Raw genomic sequence first — 24524 nt, 5'->3', positions numbered from 1 at the left:
GTCTGAATCAGATGCCTTTTGTAGGTGTTTTCATAATATTACATGATCACCTTTTTAGTACAGAATTTGATATTGTTACTGTTTGCTTATTGTCTGATTTCCTCATTACAGTGTGAGCTACTTGGCTTTTAGCTTGTAAATTCTTTTGTATTTATATTCCCAATATCTAGGCCCATGATATATAGTGTTGAATGAATGCAAGTTATATTAGTGATGTTTTGTTTTCTTCTTTTACATTTTATATGTTAAAATTCTTTCCTATAAAACTATTGCTTCAAAATATATAAGCCTAGAGGGTTGAATCTCACTTCTAGTTAATGCTTGATTCTATGAGATAATGATGGATTCCTCTTCCTCTAACTCAGTATGGTGATTTTATACTAGAATTTAGATTAACTACTGACACATCTCGTTGAGTCCTTGAGACTTGCACAAACCGTACATTTGTTTAGGGCTTTTATTCTCTATGGAGTTCCCTCGTGACTGGTTGCTAGGCAACCAGGGCTAGATGCTACATGTAATATGCACCATCTGATGTTGCCTTTTTTTATTGTTATTAAACCAAATGGTTTCCCATTTTATCACCATGTCAGAGACATCTGTATGTAGGGTGGCAGCTGATGTGCATAGTTTGACACTTCCTGTTCTACAAAGCAACCTTGTGATATGCCTTTCAAGCACACTGAATTGTCTTTTTTGGCTCTCCAAATGTAATGTTTTTCTTATCTCTCTTCCTCTTTTTTTTTTTTTTTGTGAAGAGAGGAAAGGATACTATTTGGTTTCAGAGAGTCTAATGATAATCTTGTTAGGAAAAAATAATTATCATTGATTTGCATGAGCTATATAATTTAAATGTTACCTAGAGGGGATGGACATTAGAAGGTTGAGACTGGGATCATTATTAGGCGTAATTTTCTTTAGTGCCTCTAATGATCAAAGAGGAATGATGAATAGCATTTTAATTAAATTTGTCAATAAAACTAATTTGGGAGCTGATACAAATATCTGTAAACATTGAAGGAGAAATATAGAAAAATTCTCAAATTATTTTACAGGACTTAGACACTCAAAGAGAATTAGTGCGATACTTTGCCAATCTGATAATTTGGGATATTGCTTAACAATATGTTATTGAGGCTTTTACAGTGATATGTTTATTTTTTTTTAAAGTAAAAGCTACTTCTCTAGTTAAATCTTTCTGTGCATAATTTTTTACTTCAATATCTTATGGAAATATGGTCTTATATTGATTTAAAAGTAATATCCACCCATTCATTGGTGGGTGCCGTTATGTGCTTGCAATAAAAATAAAGATACAATCTGTTATCAAGGACTTAAGAAATGGGACCATGACTTTTGTTTGTACTTTCTAAAATATGGTAGTGGCTTATGTTGGATGCTCAGATTGGGCTAAATTTTAATCTTACTTGGGGAATGTTGTCATGAACTAAGAAGAATAAAGGAAGACAAGGGGATTACGGAATGAATATAGTTGTTGCTAAGATAAGTTCAGTAGTTTTAGACATTTCAAGATTGAAATGCCTGTGGGACATATATGGGGAATGTGTACTAAGTAGCTGAATATAAACCCACAGTTTGAGTGAGGTTGATACCTGAGAGACTTTTGTTAGTCACCATTGTATTGGTGGTTCTTAAAATCGTGACTGGTTGAGATCACTAAGGTAGAGAGTTTACACACACACACACACACACACACACACACACACACACACACACACACACACACACACACACACACACACACACACACGGCCAGGAATAGAACTCCCTGAATATCAGTGTTAAAGTGACTTGTGATGGACAGCAGTGGAGATGGGGAGATACGAACCATTAAATAGACTGGGAAGGAATCTTTTTGTTTTCTAATTAATTAATTTTTAATCTTACATACAATAGAATCTTGAATGAAAAAGAAACACAGCAAAAGATGATAATATCAAAGATGCTAAGTAAAATTTTTCAAAAAGGGGTAGTAAACACTGTCGATGCTATAGGAAAGTCAGGTCAGAACAATACTAGTTCTGTTAGGCAGCTGGGAGCCACTGGAGGCTAGCCACAAATTTTAATGACACAAGTGTGAGTCTGAGTCTTGGGAGAAGTCAAGGAATAAATAAGAAATAAGGGTATAGAGACATAAGGTGTATAGGCTACTCATGGTAAAGCTTAATTCTGGTGGTGGGGGCATGGAACAAAAGAACTGTATCCTTGAGCTTCAAAGTTAAACAAAGTGTTTTATTCTTTAAGACTGGAATGCATTTACAGGTTAAGATGAGTGTATTTACAGGTTAAGGGAGAAAACTGTGGGAGTGAGAAGAAATAATTGAGGCAACATTTTAGATGTTATTGTAGTAGGATCAAGAAATCAACTGATTGGTGTTTACAAAGTACCTTCAACCCTAGATTTTTATTTCATACTCAGAAGAACCCAGTGAGGATAGTAGATGTTCATTTATCATTGTTTCTATTTTTAAAGGTTGGCAAAGGAACTTCAAGGAAGTTCTCATTAAGAAAGTCTAATTTTTCTAATGAAAAACTATACTTTCTTCTTATCAAAAGGGATGAATGAATGCTCAGTGCAGTGGGATACCCCTGAAGTTCTGGCTACTTAGAAGCTTGAGGCAGGAGGATGGCTTGAGTCCAGGAATTCAAGACTAGCCTGGAATAGCAAGACCTGTTCTTAATTCATCCATCTGTTTTTCTTTCTTTTTACTTTTATAAGATGTTGCTATTTTTCAAAATTGACACCAGAAAATCTTCAATTAGAAAAAAATAAACTTCCTTAGATTTACAAAATTTCCAGAATGCTAGAAATTTTTATGAATCATCATTTCTGCTTTCCTTTAATCATGTGTCATTAGCTATATCATCTAGTGAGTCTACATTCGCCACTGTGTCTCCACTCTCATCCTCATGGTTATGTGTCCCTGGATTTTAAAGGGTGAATTAATCATTGTACTGATGCAGTTTTATGAGCTCAGATATGCTCTTGTGAATATAGAATTTTTTTTTGTAAATAAGTACTTTTACTACCCTAATGATGGTACCCAGGAGATAAAATATATAAAATTGAATTAGGCTAGCAAGGGTGTATGTTCAAGATTGTTTTTTTATTTATCTCACTGATAAATGTAAAGTATAAAGAGATGAGACTAGAGAGGAAATCTTGCAGCCCATATTCTACATGTGATAGCTTTGATTTTGTAATCAAGATTTTTAAAACAGTGCCTCCCTTCATAGTATTTTTCTTTATTTCTTTATTTATTCCTCCACTTCAAGATATGGAGTGAGGGACTGCATATTATAAATCACTTTAATAGTTGCTCTTATTTAGCTTTTGGTCCTTAAAGAGTATCTAATTTTAAAAATATGTCAGTGACACTATTTCTTCTAATTTTATCAGCATCCTTCACCCCAACAGTGAATTAGAAATCAAAGATAAAATATGATAACAAAGAGAATTACTGAATGCATAGGACTGTTTCTCATGACTAATTTATAGTGCATCCTGAATTGGTAAGCAGATGCTTATATTGACCTTTCTTTTAAAAATCATTTAAAACAAGGCATTGCCCTTAATTTAGTATTACCACAAACTACTTTTATATAAGATGCTTTTTTCCTAATGCAGTTCATTTGCTTAATATTGATGTATTTCTGTTTATTCCATTTAATAATATGCTGTCACAAATTTTATGAGACATGCAACTTCTGTAAGAAAGCTTTTCCTAGTAACCATAGTGGTACAGGGAAGTGTTTTCTTTTTGAATTGGCTCTCATTTTTAAATAAAAAATTGTATGGGCATTCATATGTCTATGTGGCAAATATAAAAATAAGTGCTAGAAAATGCTTTAGTAGATTGGGGCTTCCACCAATGAGAGCTGACATGAAAGCCTCATTAATGTGGGGCACATGCTTGAGTTGTTTGCTAGCTCTTTCTCATCACCAGTTTCTGGCAGTGCCTTGAACTCTTTTCTACATGCAGTAACACAAGCTTTAGGTCACTGATTATTAAGGCTTTCCAGCTACCATGTAAGACATTAATAAGGGAAAATAGTCTTCTAATTTATTTTGAATTATGTTTTCCACATCTGAATGATGTTCAGGTATTCCTTTTTTTTAAAATTTATTTTTTAGTTTTAAGTGGATACAATATCTTTACATTTATGTTGTGCTAAGGATTGAACTCAGTGCCTCAAGCATGCTAGGTGAGCACTCTACCACTGAGCCACAATCCCAGTCCCCTATGTTTATGTATTAGAGATTTGCCAAGAGTTGGCATTGTGCTAGAATCGGACCATTGTGTTAAGAATCCTATAATAGATATGATTATAAAGGAACTAACTAGTAGATGCAGTCCCTTAACAAAAGAAGTTTATATTTTCAAAGGGTTAGAACCCAAATTTATGAACATGAACACACGTCCCTGTACTCCTACCTAGGACTACACTGAAAAAGTTGCTGCAGCTTAATCAAACAGAATAAGAGAAATGTGTAAAGTCTTGTGAGCAGCGTCAGTTTCTGCGTATGGATTAGATTACAAATTTAGTGCAATTTAATGTGTTTGATAAAATATATAGTCAATATATTAAAATTTGGAGGGAAACAAATTCCATTTCCTTAATACAACCACCAGTTATTCTTTCGTTATTTCTATGCACATTTGCATGTAATTTTAATTTAAAGAGGTTAAAAGTTTTTAACAGTTCTTTCACTTAATATAACTAAGTGATAAAGTAGACAATTTCTGTGACTCTAAGCATTTTACATTACTTAAGCATATTATTACACAGGTAATATTGGGATGAGTTAGCTGTATCTATTTTTACTTAGCCTTCCCTATTTTATTTGATACTGAGGCTCCTCTGCCCACTGAATAAACCTATAAAGAAAAATTATAGAATGTTTTTTATCAGACCAAGAGAAGCCTACTGGCGAGCACAAATGCTGTTATGACTTTGTGACGAAGGGATTGCAGAATAAATGTTTTCCAGCAGATGGAGATATGAACAAAGAACAGCAAACTAGGTGGCATATATCTTTGAAGGTATAGGAGCATTCTTTAGTCAAAGTTGTCAGATTGTCTAGATGAAAATGGGTTAATGAGCTTAACAAGAGAACCACTCACTTAAAAAAGATGGAATTCAGAAAGTTTAAACTCTACTAGTGTCTAGATAGAACCTTTATAGCCATCTTACCAACACTTAAGAACTTGTGTGATTTTTTTTTTAATTTCTAAAGTGTCCGTGTCTATGTAAGTATAATAAATACATGTGTGTATTTAGAAATGACACTAGGATTTTTGATGTGACTAAAATAAAACCTGGTAAGTTATTAGTTTTCGAATATAGCTGTAACTTTACAAGAAATTTAGAGGATTAAAGTAATGCCCATTTACTACTTATAGTCTAAGTTGGAAAACTGGCATGGGTTTCAGCCAAAGTATCTGAGAGCTATGTTCCTTACTAGAGGCCCTGGAGAAGACTATATTTCCAAGCTTATTTATGTTTTTGGCCAAATTTAGTTCCTTGCAGTAGTGGTACAGAGGTCCCTTTCTTTGCTTCTGGAGACTGCCCATATTCCTTCTCCTCAAGCCCATATTCCATGAGCTCCTCAAGGCCTTTGTTGTCCTTGTTTTGGGATTCCACCTCAGAATCTTCTCATGCTTTAAGTTTAACTTATTTTGCTATATCCCTTTGCCCCCAACCTGAGTGTTTTCTGCTTTCATAGGCCTTTGTGATCATATCAGTCTGCCTGCCGAATATCTGGGATAATATCTTCATCTCAATACCTTGACCCTTAATTATTCCTGCATAAGCCTTTTCTCCATCTAATCCAATGCATTTATGGGTTCCAGGGACATATTTGGAGCATCTTTGATCTAGTCTATTATAGTGAGGGTTTTTTTTCTTCTTTTTGGTGGGGGTAGTGGTGAGGATGGGGAGTGAAAAAGTTCCTTGTATCACTATTGATCAGTTTAACAAGTAATTTTTCACTCTTAATTTAGGCAGAATAATGAATTTTCTTAGGTTTTTGTAGTTAGGTTAAATTAATATTAATGTCTTAAAATTGAGAAATGGGTTAAAATTATTTTTTATAGAAATAGAAACAAGTTACTCATTTGCTTTTTAATAATATAGAAGATAGAAAAATCTTTCCTGTCTCAATTGATTACTTAGTCAAGGCAAATACATACTTTGTAAGTAAATGACTCTGTGAAGGAGTTGTACATAGTGGCTGTGACTTATGGAAGTACTTAGTGTGAGAGCTATTTGGTAATACTTGCTTACATACCTTTTAGCATCCCAAGAATTTATTTTTTAAGCATATATTAAGGGAACTCCTAATTTGTATCAGCAACACATATTTATTTCTGTCTTTATAAGAATTAATGTATATAAGACAAATTTTAATTAAAGTCATTAGAACAAATCATGACTGTTATATTGTGAACCTTTGGGAACACACAGTATCATGGAAATGACAAATCTTTGAATGTCACAGTAGTCTTGCAACTTATCTCCAACTAGATATTTTAAATTTCTCTTAGTCCTGTGACTTCAGAGTTTGTTAGGAATTTCTGGGTTGTCTATGATTTTAAAACATTGACTCCTCTCTCATTAAATAATAGGGAAAATTAGTTGTTTTACACTGTTAGTCATAAAGTACTAACCACAAAATGATAACGATGTTATGGGGAATAACTCTCTTTAAGACCTGAGAAAGCACTATGGCAGTTACTGTAATACATTTGCAACAACCAAGTAACTTGTTAAATGCCTGCAATTGAACTTTCTGTGGAGATGGGAGTGTTGTATACCTGTGCTGTTCAATACAGTAGCCAGTAGCCACATACAGCTATTGAATGAATGAAATATGGCTCATACAACTGAAGGACTGAATTTTAAATCTTATTTAGTTTTAATTAAAATTTAAATTTCAATAGCCAGTTATAGCTAATGATTATTGTATTGGACAGCATAGTTTCATGTAATATTAAAATTTTGCTAAATCATGGAGTTTTTTAATATCAAAAATTTGGGGCTCATAGCTCCAAATCTGAGGTGGCCATGGAGCAGCTGTCTCTTCAAGTTGTTATAACATACTGTGGCTACATAGGATCATGAGGCTCCTAAACCAGGGTGGTTTTCAACCTTATATGGATTTTGCCTCTTTGCATTTGAGCTATGTGCACTTACGCAGGACTGTAACAAAGACTTCACAGAGGAGGAATACTTAAAGCTGCCCAACTAGTAAGCTGATTCTGTCCAGCATCTTTCTGATTGGACTGTTGCCACATGTGGCCTGGTATTCATGTGCATGTAAATGTTGAGTAAACCTGAGAACTCCCTCTAGCATTGCAGAACCAATTAACCTGCATTCACTCAGTGAAAACAGAATTCAATAAATTGGGCTGAGATAAAACAGACTACCAAGCCTCACCCTCTCAGTTGTTTCTAATTGTTATTTAGAAAGTAGTGCTTGGAAAGATAACATAAGTTAAATAAAGCCTATTTTTAAAAGTGCTACCTTAGTTTTTGATTTATTGCATACATTCAGTCTAATGGAGAACACTAGGAACAGTTATCAAATATGTACAGTAGTCTATTTCCTCAGATCTTATTGAGGTGAGCTCCTAATCATCCAGTGTGAAATCACTTCCCAAATGTTTTATTTCACTATATTTTCTAAGTAGCAACATCAGTAGTTACATCATTTTTATATATTCATTTGTTTATTTGCTTAGTTTTCTTTCTTGGAGTTTATATTCTATTTGTCTATCTTGTTTACCACTGTCTCCCCATTAATTATAAAAATGGCTGGAATAACAAGGTCTTAACACTTGACTGGATGGATGAATGAATAATAGAAAACACTTTTAGGCTTTAAAAATTTGCCATTTATTTAGTGTCTTAAACTGCTAAGTTTTGAGACTAAATATAGTGCTAATTTGGACAAACAGTTGATGAATTTTCTGATATTTCCAAGGGCAAGCTCAAAGAAAAACTCCTAACCTTTGCAGAAATTCAATGTTGGTTTTGTATTTAGTTTGGGGACTTGGGACCCTTTTTCATGGAATCGGGAATAATTGTAGAGGACAGAGTGTAATTTTTATTTCTCTGTGACCTTAGAAGGACACTTTCTTTTTTCCTTCCCAATGATGTACTCAAATGGTGAAGACTTTTATTTAAAAACAGAAGCAAAACTATTAGAGACTTTGCTGCTTTGATCTATGAAACAAAAACCTTAAATATTATGAGGCCTCAGCATATGAGGCTTGCCTATAAGACTTTGGAGGTATGTGAAGAAAGTATATAATGTGAATTCTGGACTATGACTTTTAGTAATGATGCTCATTGCCTGCTCGTAGTCCCTTCCTACACCAACCAACCACCTCTACCACCAACAAAAAGCCCAAACTCCCAAACATGCAAGTCTCTAGTGCTCTACTATTTGGAGGGAACTGACATGAGGGGATAATGCTAGAATGCCATAAAGCTAATAACTATTCTCAGAAGCTTTGCACACCCTGCAAATTATTTGTGGGAAGTATTTTCAGTATATACACTAAGAATATAGAGTAAAGAAATAAAAGGAATTTCCTCATGAAAATAGAGATTTGTTGGTGGACTTAAATGTGTGAATTGAAAATACCTAAGTATGACTGTAGTTTGAGTACAAACTATAGGAGTGTATGTATTTCACTTTATAATCAATTTTATAGAGGCTTACTTTACATACAGGGAAATCCATCTCAAGCACACCTTTCAAAGACTTTTGATGAATGTAAGGTTCAAATATTTTTGATACAGAAACATGAGATGCACCATTCGTTCTATTTTGTTCATTAGATTGTTGTGGCTATAAATTGGAATAAATTGAAAAATATGGATCACATGGGGGAAGATGAGACCAACCTAAAATAAAGTAGCAGTTATACCATTTATAGTTTTTACCTAATATGGAAATCCATATGGTCATGATTTTTATTGGATATGTGAGCCTCTTGGAATCACAATTTCTCCCAGTTATACAGAAATATAGATTATTGCATACTGTCTGGGAGTTTTCTGGGGAGATTTAAAAAAACAAAATTGAGTAAAATTCATGCTTGTGGAAAAATAATTTACATTCAATTTAAAGCAGAATTTTATTGATTGTGTTCTCATTTGGAATAACTGCAGGGAAAAATCACCTGGACTAACACAAGTTAGGTACCATTTACTAGACTTAACTGTAAAAAGAAACTCATTTCAATTTCAGTGGTGACGGCTGTTGAGTGAATTTTCCTGTGATATCTTTCACCACAGGAAATGATATATTGTAGTTTTGGATTCCATGATGTCCTGCCCAACCAAAAAATCCAAACTGCAGGGATTGTGCATTCTGAATGTCTGAATGGCCTAGTTTATGTGGACAGAGTATGTTTTTTTTTTTTATGATGGTTAAAACTGATTGTATATCGTCCACATAGATCATTTTTACAGAGCCTTTGTTTTCCTCTTCTTGAAATTTTTTTCCATTTGTGCCATGATTACACCTGGCTTTATTTGAAGAGGTTATATTGGAACTTGGTATGTTTTTAAAGTATGATGTAAGAGATTGCAGTTTATTTTGAAAGGTGTCTTAGCTAATTTTAATGGTCCAAATAAATGTGTTTCTTTGATGCAGAAATCAGTTTTGATTACCTGAGCTGCTTTCTCTACTGCTTTGTTTTATACTCCTTTAAAAAATATGATAAACTATAGCCTTCCAGATAGAAAAGAATAAATGTTAACTTTTTAGATTCAAGAGTACTGGGAAATGCTTGACAAAGAAAGGAAATGTGTTTTGTATGTTATTGTTTTATAAGCCTCTGAATCTCTGTTGGTGGGGAGGGAAGGCATAGAGGCACCTCTCCAGGATGAGAGAGGAATTTTTTTGCTGTGGCTTAGGATCTTGCTATAATCCTATTTGCATCCCACCTTGCTTGACTTCTGAATATGAGAAGGGACAGGTGCAATTGGATGTTGAAGTGAACAAAGCAGCCCCAAAATGTTCTGATAGGAAAGTTTCACAGCTCCCTCCCAGCCCCCACAAGAAAACATTTAGGTTACATCCAAACTAATGAGAATTCAAGATTACATCCCTAATGATATAAATGGCCAGGTATAGCTAAGTTTAAATACCTTTTTTCCCCAGTAAAATGTTGTGCAAACAAACATATTTGTAGTAGACTTGAAGTGCTCCCTGTAAGAGCCTGTGCCAGTATTTATGTGCTCATGGCTGGCAGAGATTGATCTTAATTTGACAAACAGGAGTCAGGATAAGGATAGTTGACTGCTCTGTGATATACCCTGTCCTTCAGAGAATCATTTGATTGTCTCATGTCATTATATCCTCATTGTACAACAGTGCTGTCCAGTGGAAACATGAAAACAATCAGTGTGAGTCACATGTGTAACTTTAAATTACCCGAGTGAAATTAATTTTTATACCACATCTTATTGAACTCGTATCAAAATATCATTTTAATATGTAATTTATGATTTTTGTATATAGTGATGCTGAGGATTGAACCCAGGGCGTCACATGTGCAAGGCAGAGCATTCTGCTGCTGAGACCTCGATATGACCATCTACTAATGAAGTACTTTACAATTATTTTTCATAGTAAGCCATATGTTATGCTTATTGAACATCTCAATTCAGACTAAGGTACATTTCTAGTGCTCAATAGTCACATTTGACTAGTGGATTCTATAACAGTGCAGATCTACAAAATTGAATTTCACTTAAATCTCTCACACAATGTTGAATTTTTGCACTTGGGAAACTTCCGACAGGTGTAAGTGTAGACTATAATGATAGTCACAAAAATCTTTCAGATATCAGGTTATTCCAAGTACAATGTATGTCCTCCTACTTCAAGTTTAAATATTTTATGATAGTATTAAGAAAGTTTATAAATTATATTTTTCTGGAATTTATGGGAAGAAGTTGGTGAATATTAATAGAGAAAAGCAATAAAAATGTATTTAAGTATAATAAATTTAGGCATTGATGATGATGATGATTACAGTTATAATTTGAGTAAAAAATATAGTGATATACTCTATAGACACCTTAATTTGATTTTCACAACAGCCATTTGATGGTGGTGTAATCTCTTTTATAATCCCTATTTACCAGTGCTTAAAAGAGTCACACAGATAGTGCATGCAAGCCCAGGACTATTGGTTTCTGGAACCTATACTCTTAATCATTCTTCTTTGTTACTGCCATGTTCATTTATGCCTCCATGATTGTCTTGGACAAACTGAAGTTGAAGAAGTTATACACGCGAATTGTAGCTAATTCCTAAACTGTGGCAGCGATTTCCCTACTTCTGTTTACTCCCTCAAGTTTTCATCGGTAGTCTGAAAAGGAGAAAATGATTGGAGATGTAATCACCCTTGAAAAGCTGACTTTTGCCCTCTCATTTTGTCAGTTATGCCTTGTGGCATTTATGTCACAGTAGTGGAGCTTGTGAATACCACTCTTGGAGCTGAGGTGTGATGATCCATCTTCTGTTAACGATCAGTGCCTCAGCATGAAAAGATTATTTTTTTTTTTCTTAACCAGCTAATCTTGCCGTGAGACCCACAAATCCACTTTCGTATAATTTCTGCTTTTTGTTTTCAACTCTTGGTTTCAACACTCAAAAACAATTCCCTGTTGAGTGCTTCAGTGCCTATATTGATATTCGTGGTGCATTGAACAGGACTTAAATTTTTGCCGTTTCTAAAAAGTCCTGGAGTAGGTCTGCCTTTCACTTAGGATTTACAGATCAGATGTGTGCAGATATATCTGTTTCAGATTTATCTTTTTATATATCCACAGTATTTTTATTCTCTAAATTAGACATTTTTGTGAAAGTGTTGTAGGAAACCTCTGGTTCAGTGTGCATGTGATGAATTGTGCCTTCATGTTTGAATCATCCCTCAAACCCAGCATTCCTCAATATTGGATTGCTATAATCAGACTAAAAATAGATTTTTGTAAATTTGTTTACATAAATAGGTTTTGGATATTTTGGATGTCTTACCTTTTTCCTTGAACAATTTTAATAATTTGAAGTTCAACTTTACAATATTCTGTTTACTGTGTTTTTAAGCTATCAATATAGCTGTGCTTACCTCTAACTGGTAAACAAGACAATAAGGGAGGAACAACTTCCTCAGGTGTGACTGAGTTAATTAAGTTATATGTAAGTTTATTGAACAAATGTATAGTAAAACTGGTTTTATATCATAGATTAGGTATTTTATGACCATCACTTCAAAACAAAACCAAAAATAGGAACAAATATTGAATTACTTCTAAGCAAAGAGTTTGTTATTAATCATTGCAAAATTCTGTTTTCTTAAAAATATTATTATGCATACTTTAGTATTTACAACTTGATATAGCTTCACTTTTTCACTAAAACGGACTTAGCACTAAGTTATTACAAAAGGAAATAGGATGAAAGTTTCTTTCTTATTTTAATGGTTTTTGTTTACAGACCTGCATCTCCCTGTCTACCTAGTTTCCTACCTACCTAATCTGTTATTTTCTGTCCCTTGCCTTTCTTGTCTTTTTGTCTTAACTAATCCCTTCATCTGTACACTGATTTAGAAATTTTCTTGGCTTTGCTTATCTTTTTGCCCATCTATCTACTAAATGCTAACTCTTCAGATCTTGAGAAAAATAGACCTTTTTATTTTTCCAAAATGCCATCTCCTTATCACATGCTTCCTTTAATACTCAACTTTCATAAAATCAAATTGCATACTTTTATGAACTTGGCCAAATTTCAGAATGTTTTAATGGATACAGAATTCTTAAGCTAAAATACTAAAACACTAGACATTTTAGGGGTTTTTGTTGTTGTTGGTATCGGGGATTGCGCTCAGGGGCACTCAACTGCTGGGTCACATCTCCAGCCCTATTTTGTATTTTATTTAGAGACAGGGTCTCACTGAGTTGCTAAGCACCTCGACATTGCTGAGGCTGCCTTTGAATTCGCTATCCTCCTGTCTCAGCCTCCTGAGCCACTGGGATTACAGGTGTGCACTGTGGTGCCTGGCCACATTTTTTTTTTTTGCACTTTTGATATACTACTTTGCAGTCTGAAACTTAACATGATTTTCTGACTGCCATCTCTAATTCTTCTACCTTACTCCCCTATCCTTCAGTTCCTCTGATTATCATCTTTCCTTCTAGCCTTCTGTGCAGTCTCCCACATCACCTTGCTCTTTTGACTTAACATGCTTCTCTATTCGGCCTAGACTGGTTGTCAGTCATTGAAGTAACATTCTAAAAATATTCTAGAATCCTGTATGTAGTCTGTAAAGCTAACTCTGTATTCAGTGTCGTTTTATTGCTCAAAACCCTTTGATGCTTCACATTGCCTCTGTTCTCCTTCCATCCTTCATTTGAAAGAGATTTCCCTGTGGATTTTGTAACAATTGTTTTGAGCATTATTGTATTCCATGGATCCTTTATTAATTGGACCTTTCCTTGGTCGAAATGGTGCTTCATGAGTATGTGTTGAGAGATCTAGGACTCTTGACATTGTTTTGTTTCAATTAGAATGTGTTACGTCCAGATAAGGACAACTAGGGTGTGGGTGTGTGTTGGGGGAGACTGTTAAGGAGAGTGACAATCTAGTGGCATTGAAAACAAAAGCTTATTCTGGGTTTTATAATTGGTTCTGTTTGGGCAGTGAAGGTGTTTATTTTGCAGGTACAATGCAATAAGTGTTACATTTTAGCAAAACTATGCCATATCCTTTTACAACCTAGTGTCTTCAGATAGTATTCTTATATAATTGAATAGTCACTGAACCACATCTTTATTGTTTTCACTACTTTTCTATAACTATTTTTCTATAACTAAACTGACATTTCACCCTTAATGCGTTTTACCCAAGTTCTAGCAAATAAAAGATCAATCATGCATAGAAATTGCAAGTAAATCCATGCAGTTCCTAATCCCTTACCACCCGCATTTATGAATGAAACAAGTTAGTGTGTAGATTGGCTTGCCTTTTTCCTTTTATACTTGTGGCAAATTAGCGGCTAAACTGAGAATTATGGAGATCCAATCCTGATTTTTCAAGATTCTCTGATTAGCTAATCAAACATTCCTCTATATATTTGGTAAAATAGTGATTATGCCTATAATTTGAATTTTTTTGACCCATAAAATGGTTTTTAGTGCATTAAAAATATTATTAAAAATATGTATTAAAAACATTTGTGATATATCTTGCTTTATTCTTTTATGAAATACTAGGAGTAGAAAAACTTTTATGCATATTAAAATCCCCAATGTTAAAAAAAACTGCAATTATTTTAAATGGACTGAAAACAATATTTTCTGCTGAGTTTGCATATTGGTATCTAGTTAAGTTTTTTTTGTTATTAACCATTCATTAATGTAGCATCTGTGTTCATTTGAAAGTATGTTATATAAAGCTGACAGGTCTGAATGTAGCAGAGATATGTCTCACTTTTCTTGGTGACCTGTTATGAGTTTGCTTTAGAAACACCTCTTGGCACCTCCAAACAAAAGCCAAAGGTCCAATTTGATTAGGTAACATAAATTGTTAAGGATTTTTAATTCTTTTATAGCAACATTATTCTCTTTTCTTCTGATTTTTGAGCTTCTGTGAATATTATAGGAAGAACAATTCTCCTGGAGACAGCCTATGACTTCACATATTTATTTCAATTTATATTGACATTTTAAATCTAGCTAAATGGGTTTTATTCCGAGGAAAGTAAAATGGTATCTTAAGAGCACTCAAGTTATTCAGCTAGAAACTTCTGTGTTATTCTTACTCCTCTATCTCTTCCATCAAGTTGTATCCATTCCTTTCCAGAAAAATCTGAATGTATCTGTTGCTACTACTTTACTTGAGGCTCATAACTTTCCTTGCCTAATATTATTAAAATTATTCTTCTAATTAATTTTCCTTGCTCATTCCTCTCCTTTTTAGTCATTCTCCCATAATGTTTTCTTAAATGTAAATTCTTTGTCAGCTCTCACCTCAAATATCTTCATGGTTTCTCATTGTCTATAGAGAGCATGGGGCACAAATGCTTCTCATGACCTTAATGTATTTTATGTTGTATCCAACAACCTCAAACCTTTCAGCTACATCTTATCATTACTAGTTAATAAATATCACAGCTCTTTAATACATATTTTAGCTATTAGCTCCCTAATCAAGACATAAATAAGTCCTTTTGGTAATAAATGAGAAATCCCATTCTGAATTCAAACATTTTATACTCTTAGGCAGGCAAATGTGTATCTTTTTTTATATATCTCTTTATTGTTAGTGTGTTGCATTAATCTGGGACGAGAACAGCTTCCTTCTGGGATAGCAATGATTTGGCTCCCTTTACACAATAAATATAAGCATGATAGTACATCATTTTAACATTACAGGGAGTTTTTGTATTTGTTAACCTATTTGCTTTGAATAATTCTGTTAGACCATTGTAAACATCACCTTGAGTTTATAGACTAAAGAGCTGAGGCTTTAAGGTGTCAATGGCATGGCCTAATATCTCCCAGCTGGGTGATGGCTGCTCTATAGGATCATGCAGCCTCCCTTACATCCCATTATTTATGTACTTACTGGTGAAGACTACAATTGCTCTGTGTACTAGAAAATTCTTTACCAATTTTAATTAGCACTTCAAATAATTTCATTTCATTTGCTTTCCCCAATGCACTTTTTGTTAGGTAGATAGGTCTGGTTTTTTTTTTTTTTTTTTTTCCTTTCCCCTCTTTTTTGGCCATACTGGGGATTGTACTAGCTTTGTACAAGCTTGGTAAGCATTCTGTCACTGAGCTATACCACCACCATGCCCCCTGCTCCCTTTTAAATATATTTTTTAGTTGTAGATGGGTACAATACCTTTGTTTTATTTATTTTCATGTGGTGCTGAGGATCGAGCCCAGTACCCCACCCGTGCTAGGCAAGTGCTGTACCACTGAGCAACAAACCCGGACCCATCAGCACCCCTTTTTAAGCTTTATTTTGGACAAGTTTTACAAAATTATCCAGGCTGGCCTTGAATTTGCAATCCTCCTGCCTCAGCCAGAATCCTGAGTAGCTGGCATTATATGCATGCTACATCCTGGAATGCCTGACATTATTAATGCCATTTTACAAATAAGGATAATGCAGATCAGAATGACTGAGTGACTTGTTCTCATTTGTGTAACAAAAACAAGAACAGGCCTTCAAATTCCTTGCTTACTGCTATTTTTATTGTCCTATGTTGCTTCCTTGCTCTACTGTAAAATATATTGGAAGGTGAAGTTCATTTTTATTCTTGGGATTCCACTGAAATAATTTTCTGGTTATGCTCTGTATTAAAATGTAAAATTAAAGTTAAATGACAGCTATTGGTTTAACTTAGTATGAGTTTTGTATCTTTGTGCTACTCTAATTAATGGAATAAATCAAATCAAATGATACATTAGTTGACAGAAACTTGTTACTCAAGGGAGAAAGAATACAAGAGACAGATATGTTTCAGAACATGAAATTGCAAAGAATAATTTTTTGTTCAATGTGTTGAACCTCTGTAGGTTCTTAGAAGAGATTTTTTTTAACAAAAGACAGATTAACAAGAGAAAAACAAGTTTATTAACATTTATATTTCATATGTACATGGGAGATATCCAGGGAATGAAGTTTTCAGAGACGTGGCTTTGAATTCCAGCTTTTATAGTATCTTCAACAAAGGGCAGTGCATTTTTAGAGAAATGGCAAGACAAAGGAAAAGGACCTTGAGTCTCAGAGGGTAATAACATGTAAGAAGGCAGATAGGGTAGTTAGTAAAGTTTGTTCATGTAGATTCCTTTGGGACCATTTCTAGATGATAAGGGTCTGAAGTTGTCTTCAATTGTTTTAACTTTTGTTGTCCCTGATAGATGAGGGTCAGGACAACTTTTTTCTATGTAATTCTATGTCTTGTTCTTAGAATGGAAGAGATCTTTCCTAAATCTTTTTTTTTTTCTTAAATTGCTTTCATTTTCATCTGTCCTTCATATTTTGGGGCCGCATATTCTGGTTTCCCTCATTCTGCTCTCAGTAAGTCTCAGGCCCTTCTTAGCTCATGGAAGGAGGACAATGGGAAGTTCCCTAGCAAGTTTCTGCAGCATCCCAACACTACAGTAGTTTGCTTTATAATTCATACCCATTGTTTCATCAGTAAAATTGTGGAAAATGGCTTTTGTCTAGAGCATCATGAGTCTGTAGGTGGTTCAGCAGGAAGAATTTGTACTGAGCAGGTAGAGAGCCTGTCATTCTTTATAATCCTAATGATACTTTGTGGGTAGTGGTGACAGAGATTGTGGGTCTCTCACCTCATGGCTGTGGCACACCTGGTGCCTAGGAAAGTTTCTGTGCATGGGCATAGGATGCCTAGCTGATATGGCAAAGCCCTGCCTGAGGAGGCTCTGTGCAAGAGGCTTATAAGCTTCAACTTGATCTCAGTCACATTGCTCCCAGGGATAGAGGAATTCTCATGCTAGACAACCTCAGTGTTTCACCAGCTCTGCTACTCCTGAGCCTTCCCGCTTAATAGTAACTTTAAACACTGGACCTCCTTAAGCAGTACAGAAAGCTCCTAACATTGCACATTACAACTGTAGAAAAGCTGCATAGATATTTCTAGTTCTGAAACTCTCTTGAGTATAAAGAATAATACTTGCATATTCTTTAACCTGATAATGAGACATATATAAGTAAAAATTGCTGGTGTAACTGTTTAGATCTGCTTCTCCATTAGAGATTAACACTCCATCTGATCCCAACCATGTATCTTCACAATCTACACATATGAGTCTTTTCTATTCCCCCCTCTCTCCTTAGCGATACTGCAAGTTTGGCCGTGCAGGACATGGCAGTACTTCACTCCAGGATTTCTCTTTAGGTGTAATGTCTGCACAAACCATTTTTTGATTCTGGTTTTCTGTGTACTCTAGTAGCTTTTTTTTTTTCTTTGTCACATTTGAATGTACCTGATTCTGTGTTCATGGAGTTGGGCATGAATAGTATATTATGTCAAGGAGATGAAAAATTACAAAGGTGGATGGCTTTAGGTAGTGTACATCAAGTTATATTTCCTAATTCATAAACAATACTACCTTTATTTATAAGTTTAGTATAGGGAACAGGATGGTATGGCAGAGTGAGGAAATGGGGAATTAAGAGTCAAAAGGTTTAGTTTCCACTGCACTGCTAACTTAATTTCTGATCCTAACAAGTTTCTAATCCTCAGAGCCTCCATTTCCTCATTTGCCAAATGTGAATAAAAGCATTCTCTCAGAATGATTGTAATTATTTAGAGAATGCAGATGAAGACTTCTTGCACATAAAGAGCTATCAAAATATTATTTACTTAAATAAACAATAACTGTTGGGCCCTTTAACAAAAATGATTTCAATGCAGACCTCTGGTCAGCCCTGAAAGCAGACCTGATGTCTCAATTCCACCGATAGGAACCTGGTATAGAGCATCTTAGTAACTCGCTCAGGGCCTGCTGTTATGTGATGAGTACTGATTTAAGTCCCAGTCTCTGTTTCGATGTGTTACCATGTTAATAATAAGGGATAAGTAGCAGAGATTTGAACTTTAACAATTTGGGTGATTATTCTAAATAATGAAAGTAGTGCTCTAATCGGGAATCAGGGGATCCAGACTGTCACTATATTTTTGTATTATTTTTAGATGTTAATTAAATGTGTTTTATTAAATGTCTTTAAAACACTTGACTATATTTCTGCTATGGAATATATGTAAAATGTCTTAGAATGAAAAATTTCCTTTGAAGTGATCAAAAGTCTTTTAAAAATCCTTTAATATTTTGTTTGTTTGTTTGTTTGTTTGTTTTTAAGTCATTCCTACACTGGTCAAGATTACAGTATGCAGGGAAACACTGGGAAGATTTCTTTAGATCAGATTGATTCGGTAAGCACCACCACATCCTTTCAAACTTACAGCTTTGTTAATGGAGGAAACCCAGATTTTTCTCAGTTTAAGATTTTTGGGCAGGAAGATGGGAAAGAATGTTCTTTCATTGATTGCTGAAAACTTTTAAAGAAAATCTCATGTCTGTGCGTATAATTTTTGTTGTTGTTTTAGTCTTTGAAAAATCAAACTTAATGAAAAAGTTGTTTAATAAAAATCTGAATCAGAACTGAAACAATTATTCTAAAAAGGAATTTTAAAAAATGATAGCTAAGTGGCATTTATGTATTAATATTTAAATACCATGTACATTTAGAAAAGGAGAAATGGGAAACATTAGGTGAATAACCAGCCAGAACAAAGGATTTGTATTGTCATAGTAGTAAACTGAGCCCCCCCCTCTCAGCAAAGTGCTTCCATGGCATTTGATTTATGACCTAGTTAGAGTCTTTATTATCTAATTTTTATGAGTTTTATGAGTTTGACTTAGAATATAATTGCGGTGTCTTTTTTCTTAACCGAATTAAAGGGGAAATGATGTTTTATTCATCTTCCTCTTTTCTAAAATACTGCATAAAATATTCTGTTACATATAATCAAAAAGTGATTAGTTATTAGACTTTGAGGGGACCTTGCATGTTTATACTAAGGATGTTGAATATTCATTTTTTATTATTACACTGCTTAAGAAAAAATAATTACTAAATAAATAGTATAAAGGAACAAAAATGGTGATGTAAAAATGTCCTGAAAGGCTTTCCAGTGGTCCTGCCAGGGGAGGCTAAAGGTCTGAATGAACTAAATTGGGGATTAAAAAATAATAATATATATTATATAATATATATATATATTTTTTTCCCCCAAAGAAGAAAAACGGGATGGTCACTAGAGGGAGCAGCAAAGTCAAACAAATTGAGGCCTGCTTTTTCTTACAAAGTGAATTTGCTGAAGATGATGAGAGCAGTTAGAATTCAAGTCTAGGGGGGAAGGATATTTGAGGAAATCAGAATGCAATTTAAACCATAAGTGAAAAACTGAATTAAAAATGGACAGTGGTATTTCGTTTTGACACTGCAGTTTTTTGTAACTATTTATTTCTTTAACACATTAATTTGAATTTTCCCTTTGAGAATGATTTCTCATTTTTGTTATACTTTATATTTTATAAATTCATCTATTATCCAGTAGTTGGACTTTTGAATATTTATCTCAGGGAAATATCTTATGTTCACACAAAAACTTCTACAAGAATATTCATAACAAGTTTATTTGAAATAAAAAGCCAGAAATGACCCAACTGTTCAATTAGTGAATAGTTAAATAAATTGTGGTACATCCATACCATGAAACACTACTTGGTTTAAAAAAAAAAAAAAATTAGTCTTAACAGATAATCCCCTTAAGATTCACCTTATGTGGAGTAAAAAAGCCCATTCTCAAACATCATGTCTTGTGTGATTCTATTTATATGATACTCTTAAAATTGTAGATGTGGAGAACAGATTAGTGGTTGTCAAGGATTATGGAAATAGGGAAGGAGGTGGCAAAGCAGGAAAGCAGTGAGGTTGTTATAAAAGGGAAACATGAAAGATTCGGGTGGGGGTGGAACTATTCTATACCTTGGTTGTGGGGGTGGATGCGTGAACACACACATGTGGATAAAATTGCATAAAATTAAATACCCACACAACTGAAGTAATTTTAAGAGTAGTGGATTATATCAGTGTCAGCATTTGGGTTGAAAAAGTGAACTACAGTTTTATAAGATTTTATCATTGACTGAAACTGGGCGCCTGATATCTCTTTGTATTATTATAACTGCATGCAAATCTACAGTTGTCTCTGTAAAGTTTAATTTAAAATTTTAAGAAGAAATAGGTGAAATTAATTTCTTAAAATATAGTAATTTTTATTTAACTCAATATATTCAATATTATCTTTTTATGTTTATCTTTCTGGTACTGGGGATTGAACACGGGGCATTCCACCACGAGCTATATCCTCTTTTTAATTTTTATTTTGAGGCAGAGTCTTGCTCAGTTGCTAAGACTGGTCTCAAACTTGCAATTCTCCTTCAGCCTCCCAAGTTTCTGGGATTACAGGTGTGTGCCATTATGCCTGGTTCAAAATATTATCTGAACATATAATCAGTAAAAAACTAAGAAAAATTTGTCTATAATCACAGTAATATACTAATACTTTCTTATGTTTTTTTATTTTATTCCAATTAGACTGAATTTACAATTGCAGTTAAGTATTTATGGATGACCTGGTATGTCTTCCACATAACCAAAAACTATTTTTTCTTATAGCTTTCTACCAAATCCTTCCCACCTTGTATGCGCCAGTTACATAAGGCCTTACGGGAAAATCACCACCTTCGTCATGGTGGCCGAATGCAATATGGCCTCTTCCTGAAGGGCATTGGTTTAACACTGGAACAGGCATTGCAGTTTTGGAAGCAAGAATTTATCAGAGGAAAGATGGATCCAGATAAGGTAATTTTGAAAAATTTAGAGTGGCAATTGAAATTTTAATTTGGTCTGAAACTAACAGGTCTTTTTTTTTAAAACTTGCTCCTTGAAATGTACTTAAATTCTGAAGTTAAATTTGTATACAATTTAGTTTATGTAAAAAGGAACTCATATATTAATATGTGCCAAACAAAAATCAGGAAAGCTTTCATCTCATTTGTAGGTATGCCACCAGTAGTCGCTACGAGTGAAATTGCTTGAGTTATATTTTTGTAGAAATGTTTATAGATCTCTCATGAGAGAGAGACACACACATTGTCTATTTGAGGATTAGAAAATGTTATAAACAAATGAAGCAAAAGCAATTAATTTTTTTTCTATTATGTCATACAAAACCTTTCATAGACAATTGTTAGATAGCAATCACTGTAAACCTGAGCAACTGGTTTTAAATCCATGTGTAGTACTCAGATTCTCACTCCTACTCCTTCTTTTTAGAAGTATTAGCTAGTAACATTTTGTTAAGAAATGTGGCTTTTTGTCCCTTTTATGCCATGCACTGTGATATAGAGTAAATTTTTAGTTGTTGGTTTCTTCCTTCCTGAAAATCTGTTAGTTATAGAAAAAATATTTATCAAGTAAATTTTATAATAAACATTTTATTGACTTATTAGTTTGCTAGGGTTACCATAACAAAATTCTAAAGACTGGATGGCTTGTACAACAGATATTTATTTCTTCACAATTCTGGAGTCTGGAAATTCAAACTCTAGATATTGGCAAGTTTGGTTTCTCCTGAGGCCTCCTTTTCTCCTTGACTGCAGATGTGCTGTCTTCACATTGTTGTTTATCTGTGTGTGTGCGCGTCTCTGATGGTGATCCTGCTTCTTATAAGGACACTAGACATATTGAATTAGGGCTACCCCCTTAATATCTAATTTAACCTTAATTACTCCCTAAAAATTTTAGAATCTTAGAACACAATTCAACCCATAATACATCTTTATGTACTTTATTTTAAAATGTTATGAAAAGCTTCTACAATTTTCCCAGATTTATTTTAAAAAATTATCTTCATTGGTCATTATCTATAGTATCTCAAACAAGTGATTGGAGTTTTCTTTTAAAAGTTTTGGATACTATTTCTTAGACTTGTTATATTTGTTTTATTTTAAAAGTAATATTCTGATTATAGAAAACAGGTAAATTTTCTGTATATTTTTCATATTATCTCCCCATTCAGAAAAGATTGTCAACATTTTATCCTTTCTCTTTAGTTTAGGTAGCTAAGTAATGTGCTTTCTCCAGTTTTTGTCAGCTTTTTCACTGTTGTGACCAAAAGACCTGACAAGAACAATTAGAGGAGGAAGTTTATTTTGGGGCTCATGGTTTCAGAAGTCTCAGTCCCTAGACAGCTCTGTTGTACTGGGCCTGAGGTAAGGCAGGACATCATGGCAGAAGTGAGTGGTAGAGGAAGCAACTCGGGAGAAGGCACCAGGAAGCAGAGAGAGAGAGAGCTCCCCTCACCAGGGATGAAATATGTACCCTAAAGACACCTCCAGTGACCTCCTCCAGCCACACTCTACCTGCCTACAGTTAACACCAGTTAATCCATATCAGTGAATTAATGCACTATGTTAAAACTCTTATAACCCATTATTTCACCTCTAAATATTCTTGCATTGTCTCACACATGAGCCTTTGGACACCTCATATGTAAACCACAATACCCCCATTTTAAAAATTGACATTGTTTTATCCTAACTTCATCATGTTGTTGAATAATCTTTGAAAAATGTCATTTTAATTAGCTGTATAATATTTTACCTTTGAGGAGGTAATATAGCTGAGTGGTAGAGCTCTTGCCTAGCTTGTGTGGGATCCTGGGTTGGACTCCCAGTACTGTGCGTGTGTGCATACACACGCACAAAAAAGTGTGTATATATGCACAAACATATATATACACATCTCCTTTGAAAGTGACATATTTAATCATTTAATTATTACCCTATTGTTAGACATTTGGTTGTGTCTAACTTGTCATAAGTGTTTTTGTAGCCAATATCTGGAGGAAATAAAGAATTGATTGTAGTTCTGATTATGTCCTTTGTCTGCATTGACCAGAAATAGATTACTTAATAAGGATCTATAGATTTGAAGTTTTGATGCATCATGATATAACTTAAGAATAAATTTTTTTGTTAACTTTATTTATTTTTTATTGGTAGTTCAAAACATTACAAAGCTCTTGACATATCATCTTTTATACATTTGATTCAAGTGGGTTATGGACAAGAATAAATTTTAAATTAGACCTTTGTCAAGCTATGTGAGTCTTGTTCTATTGCTGCCATTATAATTTAAAATATTTTTGTATTTTTAATTAGAAATTTGATACGTTAACCTGGTAAGTGCATTAGGATTCTTCAGAAAAATGGAACTCTGTGTGTGTGTGTGTGTGTGTGTGTGTGTGTGTGTATTTATCAGAAGGAGTTGGCTTACATAATCTTGGGACAGGCCTCTTGAGTTGGCATACTGGATACCCAAATGACCCTATGGTATAATTCTAGCCTGAATCCAAAGGCCTTGCAACCAGGAGAGCCAATGATATAGGTCCAACTTACATGCCAGCAGGTTTAGGACTCGGGAAGAGTCCATGCTTATTTCAACTCTAAAAGCAAGGGGGAATGAGCCTCCAGTTCAAGGAAGATAGCCCCAGATTTCCTCTTACAGGAGAGTTAGCCTTTGTGTTTTGTTGGGTTTCCTCTTACAGGAGAGTTAGCCTTTGTGTTTTGTTGGGTGTTTATTCAACTGATTGGATGAGACCCATCCTTATTGGGGAGTGCAATCTACTTTACTGCAACTATCGAGATTCATATGTTGATCTCATTCCAGTCACACCCTGACAAAATAACCTTTGAGCAAATATCTGGTACTTCACATCCTGGTCAGGTTGACAGCAAAAAATTAACCATCACAGCAGGTAAATATTTGTGAGCTGGGGAGAAAGTTAGGCAGTGGTTTTGAA

General features: G+C 34.2%; 1 protein-coding gene across 3 annotated transcripts in view; it reads left to right on the top strand.

Annotated features, from left to right (window-relative positions):
* The window catches only part of Prim2 (DNA primase subunit 2), a 261225-nt gene that overhangs the window by 150325 nt on the left and 86376 nt on the right, over nt 1–24524 (top strand). For all 3 annotated transcript variants that reach the window (XM_005318524.5, XM_040282880.2, XM_040282881.2), the window contains 2 exons: nt 18950–19022; nt 21335–21520. In XM_005318524.5, the coding sequence (XP_005318581.1) occupies nt 18950–19022; nt 21335–21520 (259 nt within the window). The remainder of the gene's footprint in view (nt 1–18949; nt 19023–21334; nt 21521–24524) is intronic.

This window comes from Ictidomys tridecemlineatus, chromosome 8 (genome assembly GCF_052094955.1).
Source record: "Ictidomys tridecemlineatus isolate mIctTri1 chromosome 8, mIctTri1.hap1, whole genome shotgun sequence".
Taxonomy (NCBI): Eukaryota; Metazoa; Chordata; class Mammalia; order Rodentia; family Sciuridae; genus Ictidomys; species Ictidomys tridecemlineatus.
This window is presented reverse-complemented; position numbering and strand designations above follow the sequence as displayed.